The sequence below is a fragment of the Moschus berezovskii genome, chromosome 15 (assembly GCF_049115385.1).
Source record: "Moschus berezovskii isolate FMDL1 chromosome 15, NW_MosBer_1.0, whole genome shotgun sequence".
In the NCBI taxonomy this organism is placed as follows: Eukaryota; Metazoa; Chordata; class Mammalia; order Artiodactyla; family Moschidae; genus Moschus; species Moschus berezovskii.
Window position 1 is genome coordinate 74,767,725 of NC_142474.1, and position 26,276 is coordinate 74,794,000.

A 26,276-nucleotide genomic window follows, 5' to 3' on the forward strand; every position below is an offset into this window, starting at 1 on the left:
AAGGACTACCCAAGAGGAAAAGAAACTATAAAGACAGAAAGGACAGTCTGAGCAAGGGCCAAGAAAAGGTGAAATCCGCCAGCTAACTCTGAGGATAAGATCCAACCACAGGGAACTAAAAACATGTCCACACAGAATCATGTAAATCAGTGTTCACAACAGCATTATTAATGGCCCCAAAGTGGAAACAACCCAAAGCTCCATCAAGTGGTGAATGGCTAAATGGCTTAGCTTACTGCTGACAACCAACAGAAGTGGAAGAACTGATATGTGCCATCACATGGATGAACCGTGAAAACATGAAGTCACATGAGAAAAGCTAATCCCAAAGGAGCACACACTGCATGATTCCATTTATATAAAATACCCAGAACAGGCTGTCTACAGAGACAGATATTAGACTGGGGGTTGCCTGGGGCTGAGGGACATGGGAGGCCACGGGTGGTGGCTAAGGGATGCAGGGTTTCTTTTAGGGGGTGATGGAAATGCTCTGAAATTGTCTGTGGTCACAGGTTACACCTCTCTAGACTAAGAGATACTGAACTACACGTGTTGAGTGGGTGAATTCTAAGATACGTCAGTTATATCTCAATAGATTTTTTTAAAAAATCCTATGGCAGGATCCAGATAATCATCTTAATTCTCTAGTTTGGATGTATGTATTCTACACCATCTGAGCACCTCCATGCTTTCACAATATATTTAAAATGAAAAGGAAAGAAGGCAGTGCCTAAACTTAAACTGGTTTGTATAAGACCCTTTCTGCACAAGTTATTCTGAAATCCATGAAATAAATAAATACAGAACTCTACAGCCATTCACAAAAGGGAAGATGAGAAATGATAATTTTCTGAACGTTCCATTAAACTAATATTATCCTCTGATTTTAATCTGGCTTGCCTCTTCATGGTAATACAGCTATCACTTAAAAAAGTATTGTTTCAAAGAAAAAAAAAGGCTCGCAACTTGTGTGAACAATGAGGCACAATTCTCAACATTCCTAGGGGTAAAAATATAAGAAAAAAATATATAATGCAAATGGCAGGATGAAAGTCGGAGTTTAAGAAACGAGTGCATTATAAATATAAGACAAGTGTAGTAAGTTACTTGTAACAAAATACAGAAGAAAGCTGACCATGAAAAGGAGTGTCCTAAAACACTTTATCCTACATATTAACCATCAACACGTTCAATTTCATACATACCTGACTTGTGAATTGATGGAGCTGTAGTAGTTTCACATTGTTCTTTAAATCCTGTGCCTCAGCTTCTAAGTGAGCGCAATACTGTGACGTGACTTTCAGTGATGCCTCCGACATAGACTGCTTTTTGAGGGTGTCATCCAGTTCTTGTTGAAGTTGTCTCACAACTGCCTAATAAGACGCTCTGTCACTGAGTTTATCAAATCACTCTACTATTATGTTAATAGATAACTCCAGTATATGTACTTTGAAAATTATCACCACAGACAGCAACTCACCTTCTTTTCCCTCCTCACTGAATCTGGTTACAGACACACAAGGGGCCACCCTCCAGCCTTCCTGATATTAAGTTACTCAGACAAAGGATGCGGCCCCACTGTCCACACCCTGCCCCTCCCAATAAGTCTGCAGAGCTTCACCACCTCATGTTCAGAAAGAAATGAGTGTGTAGGTGGGAAAAGTGATGGAAAATTCCACTATATGGAAACATTTTCCCTCTTTTTATTTATTAGAAGCTTTGATTAACTCAGAGATCTTCCCATATTCCAACCAGTGCTCAGCTCTTTTGAAGAGATTCCTACCTCAGCAGAAAAATGAGGCTACTCCCTTGATGCTTATCTATTTTATATCTGCTGCTGCTGCTAAGTCACTTCAGTCGTGTCTGACTCTGTGTGACCCCATAGACGTCAGCCCACCAGGCTCCCCCGCCCCTGGGATTCTCCAGGCAGGAACACTGGAGTGGGTTGCCATTTCCTTCTCCAATGCATGAACGTGAAAAATGAAAGTGAAGTCGCTCAGTCACGTCCGACTCTTAGTGACCCCATGGACCGCAGCCTACCAGGCTCCTCCGTCCATGGGATTTTCCAGGCAAGAGTACTGGAGTGGGGTGCCATTGCCTTCTCCTAGTAGTGTGTCTATGTTAATCCCAAGCTTCTAATTTATCCCTCCTCCCCACCTTTGCCTTTGGCTAACCGTAAGCACCTACTGGAGAGCACAGGGAACTTTACTCAATATTCTGTAGTCACCTACACAGGAAAATGAACTGAAAAAGAATGGATATATGAGTACATAGGAGCTAATCCACGTTCAAGGTCAGGAGGGGCGGCCGTGAGGAGATACCCCTCGTTCAAGGTAAGGTGCAGCGGCTGTGCTTTGCTGGAGCAGCCATGAAGAGATACCCCACGACCAAGGTAAGAGAAACCCAAATAAGACGGTAGGTATTGCAAGAGGGCATCAGAGGGCAGACACACTGAAATCATAATCACAGGAAACTAGCCGATCTGATCACACGGACCACAGACTTGTCTAACTCAATGAAACTAAGCCATGCCTTGTGGGGCCACCCAAGACGGGCGGGTCATGGTGGAGAGGTCTGACACATTGTGGTCCACTGGAGAAGGGAATGGCAAACCACTTCAGTATTCTTGCCTTAAGAACCCCATGAACAGTATGAAAAGGCAAAATGATAGGATACTGAATGAGGAATTCCCCAGGTTGGTAGGTACCCAGGATGCTACTGGAGATCAGTGGAGACATTACTCCAGAAAGAATGAAGGGATGGAGCCAAAGCAAAAATAATACCCAGTTGTGGAAGTGACTGGTGATAGAAGCAAGATCCGATGCTGTAAAGAACAATATTGCATAGGAACCTGGAATGTTAGGACCATGAATCAAGGCAAATTGGAAATGGTCAAACAGGAGATGGCAAGAGTGAATGTAGACATTCTAGGAATCAGTGAACTAAAATGGACTGGAATGGGTGAATTTAACTCAGATGACCATTATATCTACTACCGTGGGCAAGAATCCCTTAGAAGAAATGGAGTAGCCATCACACTCAACAAAAGAGTCCGAAATACAGTACTTGGATGCAATCTCAAAAACAACAGAATGATCTCTGTTCGTTTCCAAGGCAAACCATTCAATATTACAGTAATCCAAGCCTATGCCCCAACCAGTAAGGCTGAAGAAGCTGAAGTTGAATGATTCTATGAAGACCTACAAGAACTTTTAGAACTAACACCAAAAAAAGATGTCCTTTTCATTATAGGGGACTGGAATGCAAAAGTAAGAAGTCAAGAAACACCTTGAGTAACAGGCAAATTTGGCCTTGGAGCACGAAATGAAGCAGGGCAAAGGCTAATAGAGTTTTGCCAAGAGAACGTACTGGTCATAGCAAACACCCTCTTTCAACAACACAAGAGAAGACTACACGTGGACATCACCAGATGGTCAACACCGAAATCAGACTGATTATATTCTTTGCAGCCAAAGATGGAGAAGCTCTATACAGTTAGCAAAAACAAGACCGGGAGCTGACTGTGGCTCAGATCATAAACTCCTTATTGTCAAATTCAGACTTAAAAGTGAAGAAAGTAGGGAAAACCACTAGACCATTCAGATAAGACCTAAATCAAATCCCTTATGATTATACAGTGGAAGGGAGAAATAGATTTAAGGGACTAGATCTGATAGAGTGCCTGATGAACTATGGACGGAGGTTCGTGACATTGTACAGGGGACAGGGACCAAGACCATCCACATGGAAAAGAAATGCAAAAGGGCAAAATGGCTGTCTGAGGAGGCCTTACAAGTAGCTGTAAAAAGAAGAGAAGCGAAAAGCAAAGGAGAACAGGAAAGATATAGGCATATGAATGCAGAGTTCCAAAGAATAGGAAGGAGAGATAAGAAAGCCTTCCTCAGCGATCAATGCAAAGAAATAGAGGAAAACAACAGAATAGGAAAGACTAGAGATCTCTTCAAGAAAATTAGATTCCAAGGGAACATTTGGTATGGGCTCAATAAAGGATAGAAATGGTATGGGCCTAACAGAAGCAGAAGATATTAAGCAGAGGTGGCAAGAATACACAGAAGAACTGTACAAAAAAGATCTTCATGACCAAGATAATCACGATGGTGTGATCACTCACCTAGAGCCAGACATTTTGGAATGTGAAGTCAAGTGGACCTAAGCATCACTATGAACAAAGCTAGTGGAGGTGATTGAATTCCAGTTGAGCTATTTCAAATCCTGAAAGATGATGCTGTGAAAGGGCTGCACTCAATATGCCAGTACATTTGGAAAACTCAGCAGTGGTCACAGGACCGGAAAAGGTCAGTTTTCATTCCAATCCCAAAGAAAGGCAATGCCAAAGAATGCTCAAACTACCGCACAATTGCACTCATCTCACACGCTAGTAAAGTCATGCTCAAAATTCTCCAAGCCAGGCTTCAGCAATACGTGAACTATGAACTTCCAGATGTTCAAGCAGGTTTTAGAAAAGGCAGAGGCACCAGAGATCAAATTGCCAACATCCGCTGGATCATGGAAAAAGCAAGCGAGTTCCAGAATAATATCTATTTCTGCTTCATTGACTATGCCAAAGCCTTTGACTGTGTAGATCAAAATAAACCATGGAAAATTCTGAAAGAGATGGGAATCCCAGACCACCTGACCTGCCTCTTGAGAAACCTGTATGCAGGTCAGGAAGCAACAGTTAGAACTGGACATGGAACAACAGACTGGTTCCAAATAGGAAAAGGAATTCATCAAGGCTGCATATTGTCACCCTGCTTATTTAACTTATATGCAGAGTACATCATGAGGAACGCTGGGCTGGAAGAAGCACAAGCTGGAATCAAAATCGCCAGGAGAAATATTAATAACCTCAGATATGCAGATGACACCACCCTTATGGCAGAAAGTGAAGAGGAACTCAAAAGCCTCTTGATGAAAGTGAAAGAGGAGAGTGAAAAGGTTGGCTTGAAGCTCAACATTCAGAAAACGAAGATCATGGCATCTGGTCCCATCGCTTCATGGCAAATAGATGGAGAAACAGTGTTAGACTTTATTTTTGGGGGCTCCAAAATCACTGCAGATGCTGATGGCAGCCATGAAATTAAAAGACGCTTGTTCCTTGGGAGGAAAGTTATGACCAACCTAGAGAGCATATTAAAGAGCAGAAACATTACTTTGCCAACAAAGGTCCATCTAGTCAAGGCTATGATTTTTCCCGTGGTCATGTATGGATTTGAGAGTTGGACTGTGAAGAAAGCTGATCGCCGAAGAATTGATGCTTTTGAACTGTGGTGCTGGAGAAGACTCTTGAGAGTCCCTTGGACTGCAAGGAGATCCAACCAGTCCATTCTAAAGGAGATCAGCCCTGGGTGTTCATTGGAAGGACTGATGCTGAAGCTGAAACTCCAATACTTTGGCCACCTCATGCAACGAGTTGACTCATTGGAAAAGACTCTGATGCTGGGAGGGCTTGGGGGCGGGAGGAGAAGGGGACAACAGAGAATGAGATGGCTGGATGGCATCACCGACTCGATGGATATGGGTTTGAGTGAACTCCAGGAGCTGGTGATGGACAGGGAGGCCTGGCGTGCTGTGATTCACGGGGTCGCAAAGAGTCGGACACGACTGAGTGACTGAACTGAACTGATAACTGAATCAATTTCCTGTACATCTGAAACTAACACAAAATTGTAAATCAACTATATTTCAATATAAAAGTAAATCAACTATATTTCAATATAAAAGAACAATGAAATTTAAAAACTGAGGCTGCTCCCATGGCCTTCAGGAAGCCTTGATAACCTGGCCTCCACCTGCCTCCAGACCGCAGCCCCTACAACCCTCTCCCTGGCTCACTCTATTCCTGCTGTTCATGAATCCTGCCATCCTTCATTTTAGTGGACAAACTTGCATTCATATGATAGTAATTGATCCTTAAAATGAGAATTATGAGCGAATTGTTTGTAAAAATGTTCTAAGTAAATCATAAATAGCAGTGGGAAGATTAAATCAAGGCAAGCCACTCCAGTACTCTTGCCTAGAAAATCCCATGGATGGAGGAGCCTGGTAGGCTGCAGTCCATGGGGTCGCTAGGGGTCGGACACGACTGAGCGACTTCACTTTCACTTTTCACTTTCACACATTGGAGAAGGAAATGGCAACCCACTCCAGTGTTCTTGCCTGGAGAATCCCAGGGACGGGGGAGCCTGGTGGGCTTCCGTCTAAGGGGTCACACAGAGTCGGACACGACTGAAGTGACTCAGCAGCAGCAGCAGCAGCAGTTTTGCTAAAGCTCACCACCTGAGTCCCAAAATATGATTTAATGTTCATTGGAAGGACTGATGCTAAAGCTGAAACTGCAATACTTTGGCCACCTCATGCGACAAGTTGACTCACTGGAAAAGACTCTAATGCTAGAAAAGGTTGGGGGCGGGAGGAGAAGGGGACGACTGAGAATGAGATGGCTGGATGGCATCACCGACTCTGTGGACATGAGTTTGAGTGAACTCCGGGAGTTGGTGATGGACAGGGAGGCCTGGCGTGCTGTGATTCATGGGGTCGTGGAGAGTTGGACACGACTGAGTGACTGAACTGAACTGAACTGAACTCTTGCCTAGAAAATCGCACGGACAGAGGAGCCTGGTGGGCTGCTGTCTATGGGGTCACAGAGTTGGACATGACTGAAGTGACTTAGCAGCAGCAACAGATGCATTTGAAACCCACTCCAGTGTTCTTGCCTGGAGAATCCCAGGGATGGGGGAGCCTGGTGGGCTGCTGTCTATGGGGTGGCACAGAGTCGGACACAACTGAAGCCACTTAGCAGCAGCAGCAGATGCATCTGAAGAGTTGAGAGGCTTTAAGAATAAATGATTCAAGGCTAAAATGTTTCCCATATTAACTCAAATTGACATGAATAAAAATAAAATTGTACCAACAAATTAACAAAAAGCTATGAGAAGCTACTGAAGCCAAAGTACGATAGATAAAATATGGCCTCTGGGAAACCTGGAATTGACTGTCAAGGTAATCCATACAACTGAAGCTTAATTTCGAAATATTCATTTCAGTTTTGAGCATTTCATTTATCTGCTTCATCATGATACTGACATGTGGTAACATAAAGATTAAAATTATTACCTTAATAGTAAAAGAGTAAATTACTAATAGCTGTCTATATTAACAATTTAGAACTGAATCTCTTAACATTTCATAAAGGACACGATGTCCCTACTCAAAGTAAAGCATTTCTTCTAATTTTTACTTGCTGGATACAAGGTGTGCTTTAAGGCTGGTTTAGAGACCACAGATTCATGGCCTATGTATTTTTTATATTCAACTAGATTCAACATTTAGCCAGAATCAAGAATCACTTTGAACTTTCTTTCAGGAAGTCTGAGAATTTCTCCTTCTGGATACTCACTTCTCTTTCTGCTTTCTCATTTTCGTACTGATCCATTCTCTCTTTTAAATGATTCCATTCGTTGATTAACTCCTTGTTTCTTTCCTCCAGCATCAGACCTCGTTTCTCATTTTCAGCCTGAAATTTTCTCACGATCTGCTGAAACTGGTCTCGGATGCTGATGACCGTCTTCTCTTCTCTGTCGGCTCTGTTTCGTGCATTGTCGAGTTGCTGTTGGAGCAACGTGTTTTCACTCTGGAGTTGAGATACTCTCTCCTCTAAGGATTTATGCTTTCCAAGGTATGTATTCACTTTGCCTTTTTCATTCTGATACATGTGTTCAATTTCCTGCTTTTGACACTCTGCTTGGCTTAGGTCTCTCTGGATACGTTCTAACATCAGAGTCTTTTCTCTAAGATCATCTCTCGTGTGATGCAGCTTGATTTTCAGCTTATTGAACTTACTTTCCGCTGAAGATAGTTGCTGGGAAAGCATCTCGTAGTTATGTTTTAGATTAGCCACATCAGACTTCATTTTGTCCAGCAAGCGTAACCACTCTTCTGTTGCTCTCTGGAAGGCAAGTTCCAGGTCTCTTTTTGACGTCTGGCCTTGATCGTGATCGTGTAAGGCAGCAGCCAGTCTAGAACGGGAGGATTCCACTTCGGTTTCCAGCCTTTGTTCGCCCTCTTTCTCCTCCTCCAGCTGAGCATTCAGCACTGGGCTCTCGGCTCTCAGAGCGTGCAGCCGGCCTGGACTCTGGGCCAGAGTCTCTGCTGACGTTCCCTCGCTCGGTTTTATTGCCGTTTGAAGGTCGTCATTCTTTCCTTTGAGAATTTCAACGTCCTCAAAATACTCCTCTTCCTTTTCCCGGTGATTTTGATTTTTCAGTGCGTCTCTTTCCAGTCTCAGCATAGCAATTTCATTCTGTAGCATGTGGTTTTCACGCAACAGTTCTTTTGCTTCTTCACAACTATCAGAAACCTAAGTGAAACAAAGGAGATTTTTAGCTAGTACTCAACAAAGTGACATTTCATGATTTCCTCTGAAATGACAGACTAACTTGTATGTTTATACAATGAAAAGACTGCATCATGTGTGTCTCCAACAGGAAAAAATATGGTTCAATGTAATCCTCAGACTTTATACAAGCAGAAATTCCCAAAGGTTCAAAAATGTAATGGAAGACAATGAATCCACGAAAGTCAAAAAGAAATCCCAAGAGACTTTCCAAGAAGCTCAGAACTGGAAACTGAACTCTCTCTGAACTACAGCAAACCCAGAAGGCCTAAAATAAAGATTCATAGATCTGACTACACTTAAAAATTGCATCTGAAGTGGAATATTTATATAATGGAAAACTAGTAAGCCATAAAAAGAATGAAGTCATGCTATCTGCAGCAACAGGGATGGTCCTAGACGTTATCATCCTAAGTGACGTGAGTCAGACAAAGACAAGTACTATGTCACACTGCTTATATGTGGACTCTAAAGTGAACTCATTCACACAACAGAAAGAGACTCCTAGACACAGAAGACACACTTATGGTGACCACAGGGGAAAGCAGGGTAGGGGGAGGGGTAAATTAGGATGTTGGGGTTAACATATACACACCAGTATATATAAAATAACCAACAGAGATCTACTGTACAACATAAGGAACTACACTTCATATTCTGCAAGAAGAATCTGAAAAGGAATGTGTGTGTGTGTGTGTGTGTGTGTGACTGAGTGTGTATGTGGATTAGTCACTCAGTCATGTCCGACTCTTTGCGACCCCATAGACTATAGCCTGCCAGGCTCCTCTGTCCATGGAATTTCCCGGGCGAGAATACTGAAGTGGGTAGGCATTTCCTTCTCCTGGCTGCTGTTGCTGCTGCTGCTGAGTCCCGTCAGTCGTGTCCGACTCTGTCGTATCGACCCCATAGACGATAACCCACCAGGCTCCTCTGTCCCTGGGATTCTCCAGGCAAGAACACTGGAGTGGGTTGCCATTTCCTTCTCCAATGCATGAAAGTGAAAAGTGAAAGTGAAGTAGCTCAGTTATGTCTGACTCTTAGCAACCCCACGAACTGCAGCCTACCAGGCTCAGAGGAGATGGGATTTTCCAGGCAAGAGTACTAGAGTGGGGTGCCACTGCCTTCTCCACCTTCTCCAGGGGATCTTCCCAACCCAAGGATTGAACCCAGGTCTCCTGCATTGCAGGCAGATTCTTTACAGTCTGAGCTGGCAGGGAAGGCCCCATTTGTATAATATACACACACATATTTATCTGAATCACTGTGCTGCACACCTGAAACTAACAGAATACTGTTAATCAGCTATCATTCAATAAACAGCACCACTGGCTAGGTTTATAAACACTACATCTGACACCTCCTATACAGCTACTTCACAGTAAGAGCCTGAACTCTGTATAAATAGACTAAATTCTGTACAAAAAGTTTTTCCTTGAGAATATGCTACCTTCTAACATTTAACAGGCAATTACAAGAATTACACCTACTGACAACTATACTAAACACTTCTACAAACATCAATTAACTCATTAGCTGTAATGATTCTGGAAAGGAAAAAGTTACAAATATGAGTAAGCTGCAGCCTTTTCGCCAGGTCTTTGGACTCTACTAGTCCTCTTACATCAAATCACATGTCTCTAGTACAAACATATCAATACAAAATAAGCTTCCTATTTCATTCATGGTACAGACACTAACGGTAAATAAGAAGTTTAGAGAGCTCTTAGAAAACTATGAGATTATTTGCTGCTGCAATAACTTTCGTTATCTCTCCGTAATGTTTAAGATAGTGAGATGGGGGAAGTACAATGAAAAACACAATAATTATCACTAATATATATTATGCCGTATCTATCATTGTTTTCAAAAGTTCCTTGTACTGAAACAGGACACTCACAGAGCAGAGTGCTCATTTTCTCACAAGTAGAAGAATGACATCCAAAATGTGGTCTCTGAACTGCCTACAGTTTCCTCCTTACCATCAGGGGAAGTGAAAAACTAACCTAATGATCTTTCGAGGAAGTGAAATCATTACCAAAACCCAGAATATCTATTAGTAGTAGCAAGAGTTTCCCGCCCCCCCCCCGCCACCCCTTGGTGTGGGAGGGGGGCACTTTTATAAGTTTATTCTAAGAAACAACTTTTTAAAGTGTTCAAAAGTGTTTCTACAACTGATGTTGCAGTTTTTACAAAATGAAAACCTGTAAATGATGTGAAAAGGTCGTTGATAGGGTATCGGTTAAAGAAACGACAGTGGAGCCAAGAACGGACTCTGATTTAGACACTGAAGATGATGACGTGCATGGAGTGACCAACACGCTCACTCCAGAGCAGAGGGACGTGGTCGGGTAACACAGTCGATGGGGGAGCACACACGGTCTTCCCAGCCTAAACCATAATCAGGGTTCCAGCTCCTTCGAGACAGTCGCAAAAGAGTTGAGATCAATTCCTATGGAAAATATTCAAGGCCTCTTCTTGGATGAGGCCATCGCATGTCACTACCTGACGGCTCTAGACAAATGGATTTGAATGACAAATACTACTTTCCCGAGCTCTTCCCAAGAGCTTTTTGTTGTGGGAGATCTGCTGCTAGGACCTCGAGGATGGGACCCAGTTCGTGTTTGAGAGGGACATCGGGTGTGGGAGCAAATTTCTCTGCTCTGAGAGGCCACTTGAGAACTCTGCAGAATGAAGGACAACCAGCTTCAAGAGGGTCTGGTCTCTATCAACTGCTGGAGAAAAATTCCATGGGGAGCACTCCTCCGCTTCTAGAGGACGCCAGTTAACACCGGTCCTTGAGGACTCTACTGTGGGGGAGAACCCAGATGGGAAAGCTGGAGCCAGCTCTGAGCTGTTCACCGGGAAGGCGAACTGGAGGGCTGAATGGCACAGAGTGAGGGGGTCCATGACCCTCAGCCACCTGCCAGATTGAAGGCCAGACGCAACTTGATGTAAAATCAGGCACGATGGTCCCTCCCAGTGCCCCTTCTCTTCTAGACCTATATACTCACGAATGGTCCCTCAAGGCAGAAGGATGAGCGGAGAGCTTAGCCTCCAGTTTCTACAACAATCTCAACCCTGTGGCTTCTCAGTAACTATTGTGTGAGCTATTGACGTGACCCCTTCCTCCCTCTGATCGAAAATCTGCACCCAGCATTTCAGGATTATAGAATTCTTATTTACGGCCTTGTTACTTGGGGAATTTTGAATTTCTTTGCTTTTGTTTTTAAGAAGTAACCTAAAATTTCCTAAAACACTGAATAAATGGCACAACACTAAATAAAATGGTACGTTTCCAAAAAAAGGGCACATTATAAATAATATTGATGAAAGAGTGTTAGAAATTTGAAATTTTCACCACTGATTACTCTACCTGATTCCAATTAATTCTCACAGTCTTTAGCTCCATTTTGAGTGCTTGGATAGTGAATTCTAGTTGCTGTTTCATTTCAATTTCTTTACTATATTCGTCTTCTTTTCTTTTTAACTCCTCCCTCATTTTTTCATATAACATACTAGCATTTCTTCTATTTTCTTCTTCTTGCTTTAAGGTGAATCTGAAAATTTTAGAGAGCTCTTCTTAGAAAATCATGGGATTATTCGCTGTTGCTGCAATAACTTTCGTTCCCTCTTCACAACGTTTAAAATAATAAAAATGGGGGGAATACAATGCAAAACACTTAATAATGATCACTGTTTTCATACAGAGGGTTAAGAATAAAATTGCATAAAACTTTGTCTTTATTTTGTCTTGAGAAAAATGGTTACGTCATACATCTGTGGGTGGGAATGTAAAGTAATAAAACTTATTGAAGAACAGTTTAGAAATGTAGATCACAAACCTTTTTAAAACTTCTCATACTTTAACCAAATAAGACAATATTATGAAAGAAAAATGTATTCAAAATGATTTAAAAAGGCAGAAATGAATTTGTAGAAAAGATGTTCCTTGCAGTATTAAATAGAATACAGAAAAGTGAAAAACAACTGAAAGTCAATTTGGTAAGTAACTAATGGGATTTCCATTATGGTGGAGTCCTGTATGGTCATGAAAATGATGATTTGGAAAAATATACATTAAGTTATTAGAAGCATTCACTGTTAAGAATCTGCTATATTATTTCCAAGAATTTCACACTCCACAATGTTTTCTCTCCTGCAAAATCCAAGAGGATAAGTTAGTCCTTATAACACACCTACATCTCTGCAGTGTTATACGAAACAACAGTTTCAGTATTTCTTTCAAAGCGAGGTGTACGGTACCTCAAGCTGCCGAGCTCTCGTTTCCACTCTACTTTCTGATGCTCTAACTGTGACTTGACTTCTTTGGTTTCTGACAGCTCTTTCTGGACCCCATGAACTTCACTTTTCATTTTGTGAATTTTTCGCCTAAGTAGTTCACAGTGGCTTCTTTGAAAATCTACTAATCTTTCATAGGAAAAACCTGCATCCCGAATTTTCAACAAGCTACCAGAATCTGCATGATGAAGAAAAGAAAGATAGAAACAAAAAAAAAACAAATTATGTGAGTAATTTTTGAGTATAAAGAACTGTGCCTTTCACACTCACTCATCCAGGCACTGAACAAACAGTCTCTACAATGTGGAAGACATGATTCTAAGATCTGAAGATAAAACAGCCGCCCCTGGCTCTTGTTTAGCTTGCAGTCTAGTAGACGAGAAAGACAAATCAAATAATTATGACCTCAGAGAGATACTCCAAGAAAAGAGAGTTCTATGATCACGTAACAGAACCTGACACAGACTGGGTCCAGGAAGATCTCCCTGGGAAGAGACGTCACTGAGAAATGGAGGAGGAGCAGCAAGGAGTGAGCGGAGCAGGAGGAACAACCCTGTGGGCAGTCTCCAGCTGCCATGTGTTTCCAACCAAGACAGAGGGAACAGCTACCGATTTACCTCCCTGAGTGCAGCGAGCAAAAACAACGCCAACAAAATGCATCAAACAATGATTTTCATGACAAAGGACTTCAGGGAATGAAGGACTACGATCCCGGAAACACATGAGGTTAGCCTAAGGAACACCCCAGCTCACTGCCTGGAGAGAATTTCCAGGCCCCAACATGGGGAGCAGGAACAGCAGCTGAGTTCACCGGACTCCCCAAGTGGAGGTGATGAAGCTGAGAGTCTGGGGAAACCAACGCGGGCAGAGATCACAGGTCAGAACCGCGGAGAGGAGAGAGTGGAACACAGAAAAAGGACCCTGGAGATCTGAGGAGGGGCCCCTCGGGTATGAAGCAGAGGAACGAACAGTGCATGTGTGTGAGAAACCACCTGAGACCAGGGAGAAACCATCTGCAAAGACTACAGGAGACCGTGCCTGATGCTCACTCAGTCCCAGGAATTCCATCTATTCTCATGAGCCAGGCTGGAAAAACTTAATGGCAACCTACTCCAGTATCCTTGCCTGGAAAAGCCCAAGGATGGAGGAGCCTGGTAGGCTACAGTCCACGGGGTCACAAAGAGTCGGACACGACTGAGCGACTTCACTTCACCAGCAGAATGAACAGGGTAGTCAGCAAGGTCTTGCCTCCAAGGCAGGAAATAATCAGCCCTAGCCCCAGGGCCCCTCTGGATGCACCTAACAAATCATGAGAAGCAAGAGCACAGAAGGATCTCTGGAAAACTCTCAATATTTGGAAACTAAATCACATGGATCTAAATAACCCTGGGATCAAAGAGGTAATGAAAAGAAAAAGTACAAAGTATTTTGAACTGAAAGAAAATGAAAACATTAAGACCAGCAGACATCTTAGGGAACTGACAATCTGATTCTAAAATTCATGTAGAAAGAAGGGTAAAAACTAAAACTAGATGAAACTACACAATTGTGACCTTTAACCACTCAGCAAAGGGAGGCAACAGTTGGGCTTTAAGTGAGGGGGTAGCATGATGAGCCCTGAATGTTTAAAAATAGGCAATAATTACAGTTGCTGTGCAGACCGAGGTTCTGCCAGGTGGAGTGGCAGGGAGAGAAGTCTTGAGATTATTTCAGTTACTCTAGGAGGAACATGATGCTGATCTGACCGTGGGTGAAGGCACAGGAAAGAAGAGTCAACAGAAGGGACAGTGAGTGAGAAGGATCATAGGCCTGTGGCTCAGAGTATACACTCACTTTCATGTCCTTTTTATGCAAAACACACTTCTGAGATGCACAGCTCTGTAACATATCCCTGGCTCTAGAGCAGGACTGACAAGGTGTGCATCTATCACTACTCTATACACAGACAGGCTTTCCGCTAACATTTACGCTGCGCTCCTACCTTTACACCCCATGTCGAGAGGGTCTACTTGCAACATGGAACTTGTAGAGTAAAGCACGCCTCCATCCTCAGAAACAGTCTCAGAAGACTGAGTGAAGCCATCCAGGTTGTTCACGTAATTCATTTGTTCTTTGACCTACACAGAAATAATACTGTCTCACAATGTCCTTAAAATATGTGTAAAATATATTAAGTGTACAGAGGTGATAAATCTCTTTATCAAAGCAAAAATAGACACTTCTTAAAAGAACAGATTTTTATCAAAGGGTACCTTTATCAGTACTGTTTCTAAATGATGTGTTCAAAGTAAAGTTCTCTACAACAAAGGAAGATTTTCTATTTTGCCACTATTCCTTTTACAAAGTATTTTTCACTAGGATAATATTTTTTAAAGTTCATTATTTTTTTACTATACCTTCTTCTTTTCATACGATGTTTTTCTCGCAGGCCTAAAAAACAAATCATTCTTTTCAGGCTAATAGTAAACACTCAAAAATACAAACAATACCTAAACTTTTCTTTTTTAGATAAACTCTTTGCATTGGTAAGTAATTTTCTATAAAAGGATGCAACGATTAGTAAGAGGAGCATTAAAGGACAAAGAAAATATATCAGTAATATTAATAAAGCATTAAATTTAGGTCCAAGGAAAAGGAAAAAGATAATGTTACTTGCGTTACGTGATAGAAAGCAGTACACCAGGGTTTTCTGCACCTGTCATTTTCAATAAGAACTAACTTTTATGGCAATAAAACCTATCTGGGAGATATTCCTTAAGTCCTTCTAAGAAAGAAACCCATTTTGAATAACCATGATATTAGCTTTTTGAGGACTTCCTAGGCAACTGCTATGCATTATTATAAGCACTTGACATGTCTTAAAGCCATTTTAATCCTCACAGTCATTCTGGGAGATAGGTATAAGAAGAAATGGAGCAAAGACTGAGGAACTCGCCCAAGCCCACACAGCACATCACCAAGAGACCCAGAATTCAAACCCAGGAAATCTGGCTTCAAAACTGCTCTTCCAAAATATGCTGAGAAAGTAATACTGAAAGTCTTTTTAAGTAACATGATGGTGAATTAATCTATAGCATTATTCCACGTCTAGCTATAACTATAAATAATAATTTCTGAATCTTAAAACATATTTCTCAAAAAATAAGAAGACCAGGTGTAGGCAAGTCTGGAAATCTACTTTCTATAAAGATTTGTTTTTCGTAAAGAAATTCATCAATAGGCATTCATTCAACCATTCTGCTGTTTCTTCATGCATCTGACATCCACTTATTGAGCACACAATATGTGTTAATGACACTCTTAGTACAGGAAGCATGGTTTTTGGCATTTAGATCTTTATTATCCAAAAGGAAGAATCTGTGAAAGTTTGTTAATAATTTTTTTCTATTTTATATAAACAAAATCTTCCCCTTTTCCCTGGAATCTATAAACAACTATGAAATTAATATGATGTGATGTTTCAGAGTACCTTTCAAAATCAGAATTACTCACGAAGTTACTATCAACCTGAATCATCAAGGAATTATCAAATCCTATTCACTGTAGCCTGTGTTTGTAAATTCACAATTATGTAATTTCTGAAAATCTACGTGTGATAGAATTAAGTTGTCTCCGCATATTCAATTATATAGGAATATTACATTTCAGAACCAATGAACAAGCCCTTCCCATAAAACTATATATGAGCAGAAGTATTATGTACAATTAGTTTACTGTAATAGTTCAAAGATAATGTCATACAATCAATAAGCTTTCTAATATTGGAAATGCAAATGAGATTAAATAAACTCGTCCTCCGCTGGCTCATTTGCAACAGCATACATACTCTAAAAGCGCCCCTCTAAACATAAAACAAGAAACTCCTTTGAGCTCCACATTCCTCTTCAATTACCATCCAGTTCTTCATTGCCTGGCCCAATAATATTCCCTACGGAGCTGTTTACGTGTATTCACTACAGTCCAGCTTCCAAGGGGACTCTTCCCTGGAACGACTTCCAGCCAAAGGCAATGGTCCTCACCTTAACCTTTCAGCAACTTTCAACTATAGGTCGTCCACTAGAGTTGAGGAATGTCTTGTCTTGGCCTGTGCACTGTATTATGCTGCTCTATTTCCAGAAGAAGCACTCAGGGCTAACACCACTTGCTCTACAGACAGAGAATCTGCAGAATGTACCTGTCATCATCTTGATTCACTTTACTTTCATCATTCACGTGCAGCAGACCACCAGTCGGTGAATCGGTCTTTTCAAATATTGGTGCAATCACACAGTCTTCTGGTGTCCGTTTGTCATGGTTCTTTTCCTTCACTTTCTTCCTGTGCATGCCAGGATCGCTGCTTTTAAAAAAATTCACAAAAAACCCAAAGTTTTCTAATAATTCAACTGATAAAGAATAAAAAAACAATTCTTGTAAAATTCCAGCTCTTACCCATCGCAAGTCATTGATTAACTCTCAAAACCAAGCATATGCAAGAAAACAAATTCTTCCTTCAAACACAGATATACAATTATGATACAATATGATATGTAAGAGTTGACATATGAAAGTCATAAGTGGAATAAGGAAAGATTTACAGAAGTGAAGAGAGGAGGTCATGAGAGAGAGAAAAGGGAGAAAATCATTCTACTTGGAGATTCAAATATGAGCACAAACATCAGGCACAGGGCATCTAGGTTGTTTCCTGGGAACCTGAAAAGTACAAAATACATGGAAGAAAGTAGAGAGATGCATCTGGAAAGACATTGTGAAGAACCTCAAGGGCTACACTGAAAACCTGGAGTCCACTGCCTAAACACCATGACTCTTAGACATGGGAGTCATAATTAGATTTACACTATATGTTTTGCTTTGCTTCTAAATATAATAATGGTGAATTTAGGGATTTTCCTGGTGGTCCAGTGCTTAGGAGTCCACCTGCCAATACAGGGGGCACCGGTTCAATTCCTCGTCAGGGAAGATCCCACATGCCACGGTGCAGCTAAAACCGTGCTGCACAACTCCTGAAACCAGCACCCTGGAGCTCAGGCTCAGCATCAGGAGAAGCCACCACAATGAGAAGCCCAAGCACTGCAGCTGTGAAGACCCAGCGCAGCCAAAAATACATTAAAAAGAGAATTCAAAGAAAAAAGTAACACTTAATTTAGGTGGTATTTTAAATGACATGAGATACATATACCATGAAAGAAGAAATCAAGGAAATATTTGGCCAGAGTTGGGGGAGTTCACTTTTAAACCACCCACACGGGGGTGACAAGAGCATCATGGCTGAAAAACAGGTGCCTCATCAGCTCTCCTGCCACCAACAACAATGTGGCCTCCACCCATGGACACACTCAAAGTGCCAGGAGGAGGAAACTGCCAACCAAGAGTGCTCTATCCAGAAAATCTGTCTTTCAGAAATGAAATAAAAACTTTCCCAGACAAAGCAAACCTGAGGGAGCTCAGCACCACTAGTCCCGCCTCATAAGAAATGCTGAAAGAAGTCCCCAAACTGAAACGAAAGGATGTTCATTAGTGACGTAAAATAAATTTAAATATACAACACACTGGTTAAAGCAAGCATGCAGTCAAATCCAGAATAGTCTAATACTGTAACATGATAGCATGTTAACAAAGTAACTCTAGTATTAAGGCTAAAGGACAAGCGTATTAAAAATAGCGATATCCCTAGTAAAATATAAAATGTGTAAATCACAAACATTAGTTCAAGTTAGAAACTACTTTATAGGAAAATAACAAATGACCTGATGTTAAAGGTTGATACAGAAAAATCTTCATTCTCCGGAGCAGGAAACTCCTGGCTGCTGTTTCCTCCACTCTTTCTCTGCGGATTCAACCCGCTCTCAGCAGCATCGCATTCGCTGTCTGATACTTCCACTTCACTACTTTTGTGCTTCTTTTCTTCTTGAACCTTTAGTGAAAGTTTGACACTAAGAATAATTGCTACTTCTTTATTATAAGGATCTTTGTTTTCAATTTTATTATTTGCCTCAGCATTTGCCCTGAATTTAAGTGATAAAAATAGTTTTGTGCTTATTTTACCACTTACAAGTGCCTGAAATTTTTGTAAAATCTGCTCCTTTCTGTTTGAGGAAAAGAAACAAAATTCCCAAAATTTCAAAAATGGCTTTCTTCATAAGATGCAATTATTCACATTTAGTCTTCCCCATCTGACTGGCGGAGACAGAGAAATAAAAAGACAAAGACACAAAATCTGTCCTCTTCGGTCTTTACCACCTGGATTTTCCATTAAATAGCCAGATGCAGAGGATGTGACACCTTAGTACCTCAGGGACAGAAAGAAAACATTCTTCTTTCTGCACTAAAGCTATTCTTTTCCTTCTGCCTTTTACAATTCTTTTTTTCATTTGGATCCGGGAGATAACAAAAAAGTGATGGTGTTCACTGAAATATATGAACCAAAGTTTACCGAAATACAAGGAGCAGAATGAAACTGAGGAGTTATTAGTGTGGAATTCTGGAATACAAGTAATGCTTCCCAATTCCACATGCAATAACTGTCAAACCTTACAGCTAGAGGGTATAGAAATAATTGCCTACTGTCCCCCCACTAGTTACCAAACACAGCACTAAAATAAAAAAAAAGTTTAAGGTTTTGTTCAAGCCCCTAAAGTGGCACTCCCTAGCATTTTATGGCACCAAAAGAAATGATACAATTCTGTAACCCTGAATGTGATAAATAACCAAATGAATTCATCAGATTAATCAGATAAGTTAAAAGTGTGACTTTGGCACAGTATTTTGAAATGCCTTAGTTGGGGATAGGGTTCATCTCCTTTTTTTTTTAACAGGAGAATATATAGTTTGTTTTTTTTCCCCTTGTCTATTGTTCAAACTCAATCAAAGCACCTCTTACACAAAAGAGCAAACAAACAATTTTAAAAACCTATTACTGAAGAAAGAAAAATCTCACAGTGTCTCAAAACTCAGTTTTCTCCTTTGGAGATAAACACTTAATTTTTTTTTTTTTTTCTGTTTTGCTGAGGGTTTAATACTACCTATGGGCTTCCCTGGTGGCTCAAATATTAAAGAATCCACCTTCAATGCGGGAAACGTGGGTTGGGAAGATCCTCTGGAGAAGGGAACGGCTACCCACTCTGGTATTCCAAGGACAGAGGAACCTGGCAGACTACAGTCCAAGGGCTCGCCAAGAGTCAGACACGACTGAGCAACTTCCACACACACACACACAACCTATGTGACAAATCAAACATGTCAAAAACTACATTTTAGTAAAAAACATAATGGAAAGGTCTGTCTCAAAATAAACAACTGAGAGTGGTGAGTAAAGCACATGCGGGAGTGCATGTATTTGTTATTAAAAAGATCCTGAAGCAGCCATGCTGGAAATCTAAGTGCCCAGTGACTGTGGAAAGCAGAGAAGATCGCACATATTCAGCCACAATGAAGAGATTAGAGAGAACACGTGTTTATGTCCCTTCTCTCAGTCACTGCTTTCTTCCCATTCTATGGAAATACAACATATTTAATCCAACAGAGAACAGAGTTCAAGAAAAAAAGAACACTGCAAAACCCTAGCTGGTCACACTTCTTAAGCAGTTTCCTTGGTGCTTCTTCTGGCTCAGAAGACCACATGGTCCACAGCTCAGTGAGTCTCCCAGCCCACATGAAAGACTGACAGAGACAGAATTAGGTATTAGATTGACTGAAGGACAAAAGCCATGAAAACTGTTTCCTGAATTCCTATTATTGAGATGGCAGAAATAATCTATTTCTACACAATTACCTATGTAGATGACCCTACTTTATTCATAAGTGGAAAATCAAGTGGACCAGACCATTGAGAAAGAGAAAAACCAAAGCAAGAGCAAATGAACCTCTACCTCCTTTGAAAGTTGCGTTTTCTTTTTCCAAAGCCAGCAACTCTACTTGTAACATGCCTATTTCATTCTTAAATCTCTGCACATCCTTCTGTAATTCTTCCTTTCCAAACACTTTGGATGCTCTGTGACTTTCGGTGAAGAATTCCCATTTTCTAATTCGAGTTCCATGCTTTTATCCTTACTAGCACTACAATTATCCGCATGCAGTGGCTTCTGGAACCACTGTATTGGTTTGTTTTTCTGATCAGTATTTGTAACAACAGCAACAGTATTGTAAGAACAGAGTACCGTGACTTTTTATTTGAATAATGTGTTTCATCTTCCCAGAGTGGACAAGCCACAGACTAGACTGATGTGTCTGTCTGATGTCTAACTTCCGATTAGTAGGATTTTGCCTCATATTTTGTGACATTTGCATCTCAAACTCTTGGTCTTATTTCACTTCAAATGTAACTACCGGGTCTCCTACTTTTTCATTTTCTGTATCATTATAAAAACTCTCCTCAATGTTGAAACACACGTGTTCAATCTCTAGTTGATCATTTTCAATGTCTACTTTATTTTCAGTGAAACAAAGCTTTGAAGATGACCAACAAGCATATCCCAAGGACCCAGAGTTTACAGACAACGGAAAAAATTTTCGAGACTGGGTTCCTTTTGTTCAGGAAATGCTTGGAATACTAGAGACACAGATACTCCAAATGCATCTTTTCCCTCACAATCAAATATATTATTTGTCATATTAGGAGATATTTCCTTTTTGTTTATTCCTTTTTTAGGGTTATCACATAGTGGATCTTCCTTAGGACAAACAGTAATTTTCTATTTCTCACAAATTTCACCAAACTTCTGCTTTAACTCATTTGTAATGGGTTTTAACTTATCTTTCCATTCTAATTTGCCTTGTTTGATACACATTTTCTCATATAGTATTAAACCAGAAATTGAAATTTACAGTTTTACATACCTGTGAATGGTTCTTTTCATCTCCATCAAGTTTTTCTTGTGCTTCCTCTGATATCATTTCCAAGTCTAGTTCTGCTGACAAATCTGTATGTTTAGCTAAAATTACTTAGAATGTTTAGATAAAAGACATAATCTTCATTTAAAACGGAGATCTAAAACATTGTATCAAATGACAGATTAAGCCAATCTTAATCTTCAGCTGAATATCTACGTCTTTAAGAAAGACTTCCAATGACCTAAAAATTTCAACCAAATCCTTTGGGAAATACCAAATGTCACCAGGTTACAGGCACACAAACAGCTCAAAGATTCATTCACAGGTTCATCCAAACATCAGTGAACAAAACAATCAGAAACCAAACAAAATTTCAAAATACAGGACAGACATATAGAGTCACAATACATTCTCTTCTCTACTTCACAACTGGACCTTTTTAACAACATGCCAAGCTTCAACTGCAACATACTCACGGTTTACAAAATTCCTCTTTTTATGCTTTTATCAGTTCCTTAATCTGAAATGCTTCCCTGTACTCTTTGACAAGTTACTTTTCATCTTTTAAGACTCAACCTGCTTTGTGAAGTCGTCTTTGATTATAGCTCTCTTTCCCCAGATAAACAGCTGTCCCTTTCCTTGTAGCTACCTTAGTACTTCAAAGATTCTTCTCGTGTATCTTTCTAGATTTTCCTAGTGATAGACACACATCTGAACTGTAAATTATTTCTTCACATGTCAATCCTCTTGGCTCCTAAACTGCAGAGGACAAGATCTAAAAATCACCTTGGTATAGACAGCCAATGGGAATTTGCTGTATGGCTCAGGAAGCTCAAACGGGGGCTCTGTATCAACCTAGAGGGGTGGGATGGGGAGGGAGACAGGAGGGAGGTTCAAAAGGGAGGAGATATGTGTATACCTATGGCTGATTCATGCTGATGTTTGACAGAAAACAACAAAATTCTGTAAAGCAATGATCCTTCAATAAAAAAATAAAAAAAATCACCTTGGTATAAATAGCCTTTATTTCTTTTATTCAATAATTATTTCTTGAGTTTCTGCTCAGTACTAGATACCGGAGTTTAAAGAAAAATGTAGATAAAAGGTGTCAGGGATGGCCTTTCTGGAGATAATGCCTGAGCACAGACTTCAAGGGCACAGAGGGCAGGAGAGGGAGAGAACTTAAGGCTGCAGCAAGACGGGGAGAAGTGCATGCACAGCAGGGCGGATGTTTGTCAAAGTGCAGGGACAGGGCTGACAAGGACCATGGCAACCATTGCTTCGTGGCAAAGAGATGGGAAACAATGGAAACGGTGACAGACTTTATTTTCCTGAGCATGTAAATCACTGCAGATGGTGACTGCAGCCATGAAATTAAAAGACGCTTGCTCCTTGGAAGAAAAGATATGACAAACTTTGACAGCATATTTAAAAGCAGAGACATTACTTTGCCGACAAAGGTCTGTCTAGTCAAGGCTGTGGTTTTTCCAGTGGTCACGTATGGATGTGAGAGTTGGACCATAAAGAAGACTGAACGCCAAAGAACTTATGCTTTTGAACTGTGGTGTTGGAGAAGACTCTTGAGAGTCCCTTGAACTGCAAGGAGATCCAACCAGTCCATCCTATCCTAAAGGAAATCAGTTCTGAATATTCACTGGAAGGACTGACGCTGACACTAAAGCTCCACTACTTTGGCCACCTGACGTGAAGAACTGACTCACTGGAGAAGACCCTGATGCTGGGAAAGACTGAAGGTAGGAGGAGACGGGGACGACAGAGAATGAGACGGCTGGATGGCATCACCGACTCGATGGACGTGAGTTTGAGTGAACTCCGGGAGCTGGTGATGGACAGGGAGGCCTGGCGTGCTGTGATTCATGGGGTCGCAAAGAGTCAGACACAACTGAGTGACTGAACTGAACTGTGCACCACACTGGATCCAAAGAGCACAGAGGGCCAAGAGACACCACAAAAAACTAAATCTGTCAGATCTAAATATCTTAAGAGAAGTCAAAGAAACAAGCAAGGAATGTAAAAGTGAAACTTAAAACCGTGTGTCAACACAAGGGCCCCTTTATCATTTCACATCCAACCACTTCACTGGTTTAAAAGAATGGTTCTCAAGTGTCCCCTCAGAATCGCTGAAGTCCAGAGACCCATCAGGTCAGGGGGTCCAAGAGGTCAGAATTATTTTCACAACAACAGTAAACATTCCTTCCATTCTCATTGTGTTCTGAGGGCACAGTCGACTTCTTCAGAGACATGATATGTGCTATCATAGCACTAAGGACTAATGGAATCAGCAACTATGATTGTGTATGCTTGTTAATAAGTTTTTCAGTTTTATTTTCCAATATAGTGAACAACAACAGACTTAAAAAAAAGTTCCTTGGAATGCTCATTAATTTTTATAAGTATAAATGGATCCTAAAGCCAAAAACTTTCAGAATCACTGTTTTAAAAGATTATGTCTATCGAATTTCAGGGATGATTACTACTTCCCTTACTCCTAATAATCAAAGATACCACACACACAGAGACACACACACAGTGTCTGCTAATTAAAACATCTGATCGGCCTACATTCATCTGTGTAACAACACTAAAATGAAATAATTATAAGCTGAAATACAACTGACAGGTGAGCATGTGAAGCTTTACTCAAGGTAAATGTCAGAGTTCAAATAAGCATTTTTGGACACTGGAAAACTCTTACAGTCTAATAATTAATCTCTGAGGATTCCTGAGAGTATAGAGATTCCAAACTTAGAACTTAAGGGTATCGAAATATATACAGAAACATCTTGAGTTCAGCTTACATTCTAAAAATTTCTTGTTCATATGCTTGTAAATATCTTGCCTTTCAAAACATGGATACTAACAATAACATTTGCCTTACGTATGTCCAATTCTTCAATTAAATTTGCAAAAAGAAGTTAGGAGTACAAAGAGCTAGCATTTCAAATATTTCAGTGTGCCTCTTTCCAGAAGACTCTTCCCTGATGGCTCGATGGTAAAGCATCTGCCTGCAATGCAGGAGCCAGGGTTAAGTGTGTATCACAAAATTTACCTGAGTTAGATGTTTGTGGATCCTTCATTCCGACTGTTTCATTAGGAACAGAATCTTTCACTCCGACTGCAGGCCGAATGGGTTTGGAAACAAGTTGATTAATAAATAGTGTACATATGATACAATCTACAGTTCATAATTCAAGATAAAAGCATAAATGTTTTTACCTTCACATTAAGACATTTCTCAGGAGGATCTAAAAGGCAAAGGGACATAGAGTTAATTAATTACATGTAATTACATTCATGCAGAGTTAGTACCGAGCAGAATCCTCATGCTCAGCCTTGACACTGAATACATTTGGTTTCAGTGTCTTGTTTTTAGGGGGATGTTAGGACACCGGCAAGACAGACATATGAATCCATTACAGATAGTGAAGAAAAATTAGGAATACAGGTTTACCTAAACAGGCAGTAAAATTTCAAAAGTAACATCATGTTTTCAATGAACTTAGAAAATACCAAAGAGCACACAGACCCATGTGAACATGCTGACTGATGAGGAGAAGATGGATCTTAATCGGAGGAGCAAACCATGACCCCAAGAAGACAAAGGTGAAAACAGATGGCAAAATGCAACAGTGTATCTTGAATGCAATACAGCAGTACCATTTACACCATTATACTACAAGGATTTAACATGTTCTTCAATCTGCCCAGTCATTTAAGAAGTGCACCGTTGGGATGACAGTTCAGCTCAATGTATAATTCATTTCTCATCAGAGAAAGAGTAATGAACTGAGTAGCTCGAATATACACTTGTAGAAAAACGGTTCATAAAAATATTCATTTTGTTTTCCATACCCATGTGAGCTACTGGTTTGCCTGCATGTCTTGGCTCCTCTAGTTTAGCCATCTTAAAGTTTCTCGATCCACTCAGGCAAGAAGGCACATAAGACACACCTATGAAATAATGTACAATAAATTCTCAACATTGAAATACAATGATCAAAAAGGAAATAATCAATTTAATTGCCACAGAATTATTAGATGCTAAAAATCTTGCATGTTTTAAAATCAGTGTAGTATTTACTGAAAATAACGATTTTAGCATTTAGGGATTGAACCCTATCAATCTGTTTTGTTTCAAACTTAGTTTGGTTGGGTACATCATGCTAATGCTTAAAAGGATTTCTGTGAAACAACTGTCAAAAAATCAGTTACCTTAAAAAAAAAAAGTCAATCCCCCCATATTCAAATAAATCTAATTTGAATCACAAATAAAAGTACAACATATATCTTTGATGTCTATGGTTACTTGGAGTAACTGGGGTTGACCCTACTTCTAGCACCCACTCCTGCCTCCCGTATTATCGGGAACAATAATGATCTTCTCTCTCTCTTCAGTGCAAATAGATGGAACCTCTGGAAGGAGTTCTCTCAAGTGTCCTCATCAACTCCAAACTCATCTCCCTAAGGCCTTGCTTTCCCCGCTTTGTCCTTTCACTAGAGTCCTTCCTCTGTGAAGGGGAATCTCTGGACCCATGGTCGGAATTCTTCCCCCTTTATACTCTTCCTATGGATCATCCCCAAAACTTCTTTCTCCCTCTCTGCTCAGCGATGGTGTCTCACACCTATAACTGCTCCTTCGACTCTGTGCTTCCCTCTGGCTATAAACAGGCTCAGAAAGAAACACAAAATAATGCTTTTCCTTGATCCTGTTAGG

General features: G+C 40.6%; 1 protein-coding gene across 1 annotated transcript in view; it reads right to left on the reverse strand.

Annotated features, from left to right (window-relative positions):
• LOC148775485 (ankyrin repeat domain-containing protein 26-like) overlaps positions 1-25,510 on the reverse strand; it is a 32,626-nt gene extending 7,116 nt beyond the window's left edge. The window contains exons 1-12 of the mRNA XM_088844266.1: positions 25,415-25,510; positions 24,779-24,807; positions 24,612-24,677; positions 21,548-21,630; positions 18,460-18,626; positions 16,890-17,051; positions 15,112-15,145; positions 14,697-14,832; positions 12,680-12,893; positions 11,790-11,973; positions 7,421-8,380; positions 1,206-1,373 (exon numbers count right to left, since the gene is read on the reverse strand). Coding sequence (XP_088700392.1) covers positions 1,206-1,373; positions 7,421-8,380; positions 11,790-11,973; positions 12,680-12,893; positions 14,697-14,832; positions 15,112-15,145; positions 16,890-17,051; positions 18,460-18,626; positions 21,548-21,630; positions 24,612-24,639 — 2,136 coding nt within the window. The 5' untranslated portion in view covers positions 24,640-24,677; positions 24,779-24,807; positions 25,415-25,510. The remainder of the gene's footprint in view (positions 1-1,205; positions 1,374-7,420; positions 8,381-11,789; positions 11,974-12,679; positions 12,894-14,696; positions 14,833-15,111; positions 15,146-16,889; positions 17,052-18,459; positions 18,627-21,547; positions 21,631-24,611; positions 24,678-24,778; positions 24,808-25,414) is intronic.
• Positions 25,511-26,276: the final 766 nt, after the last annotated feature.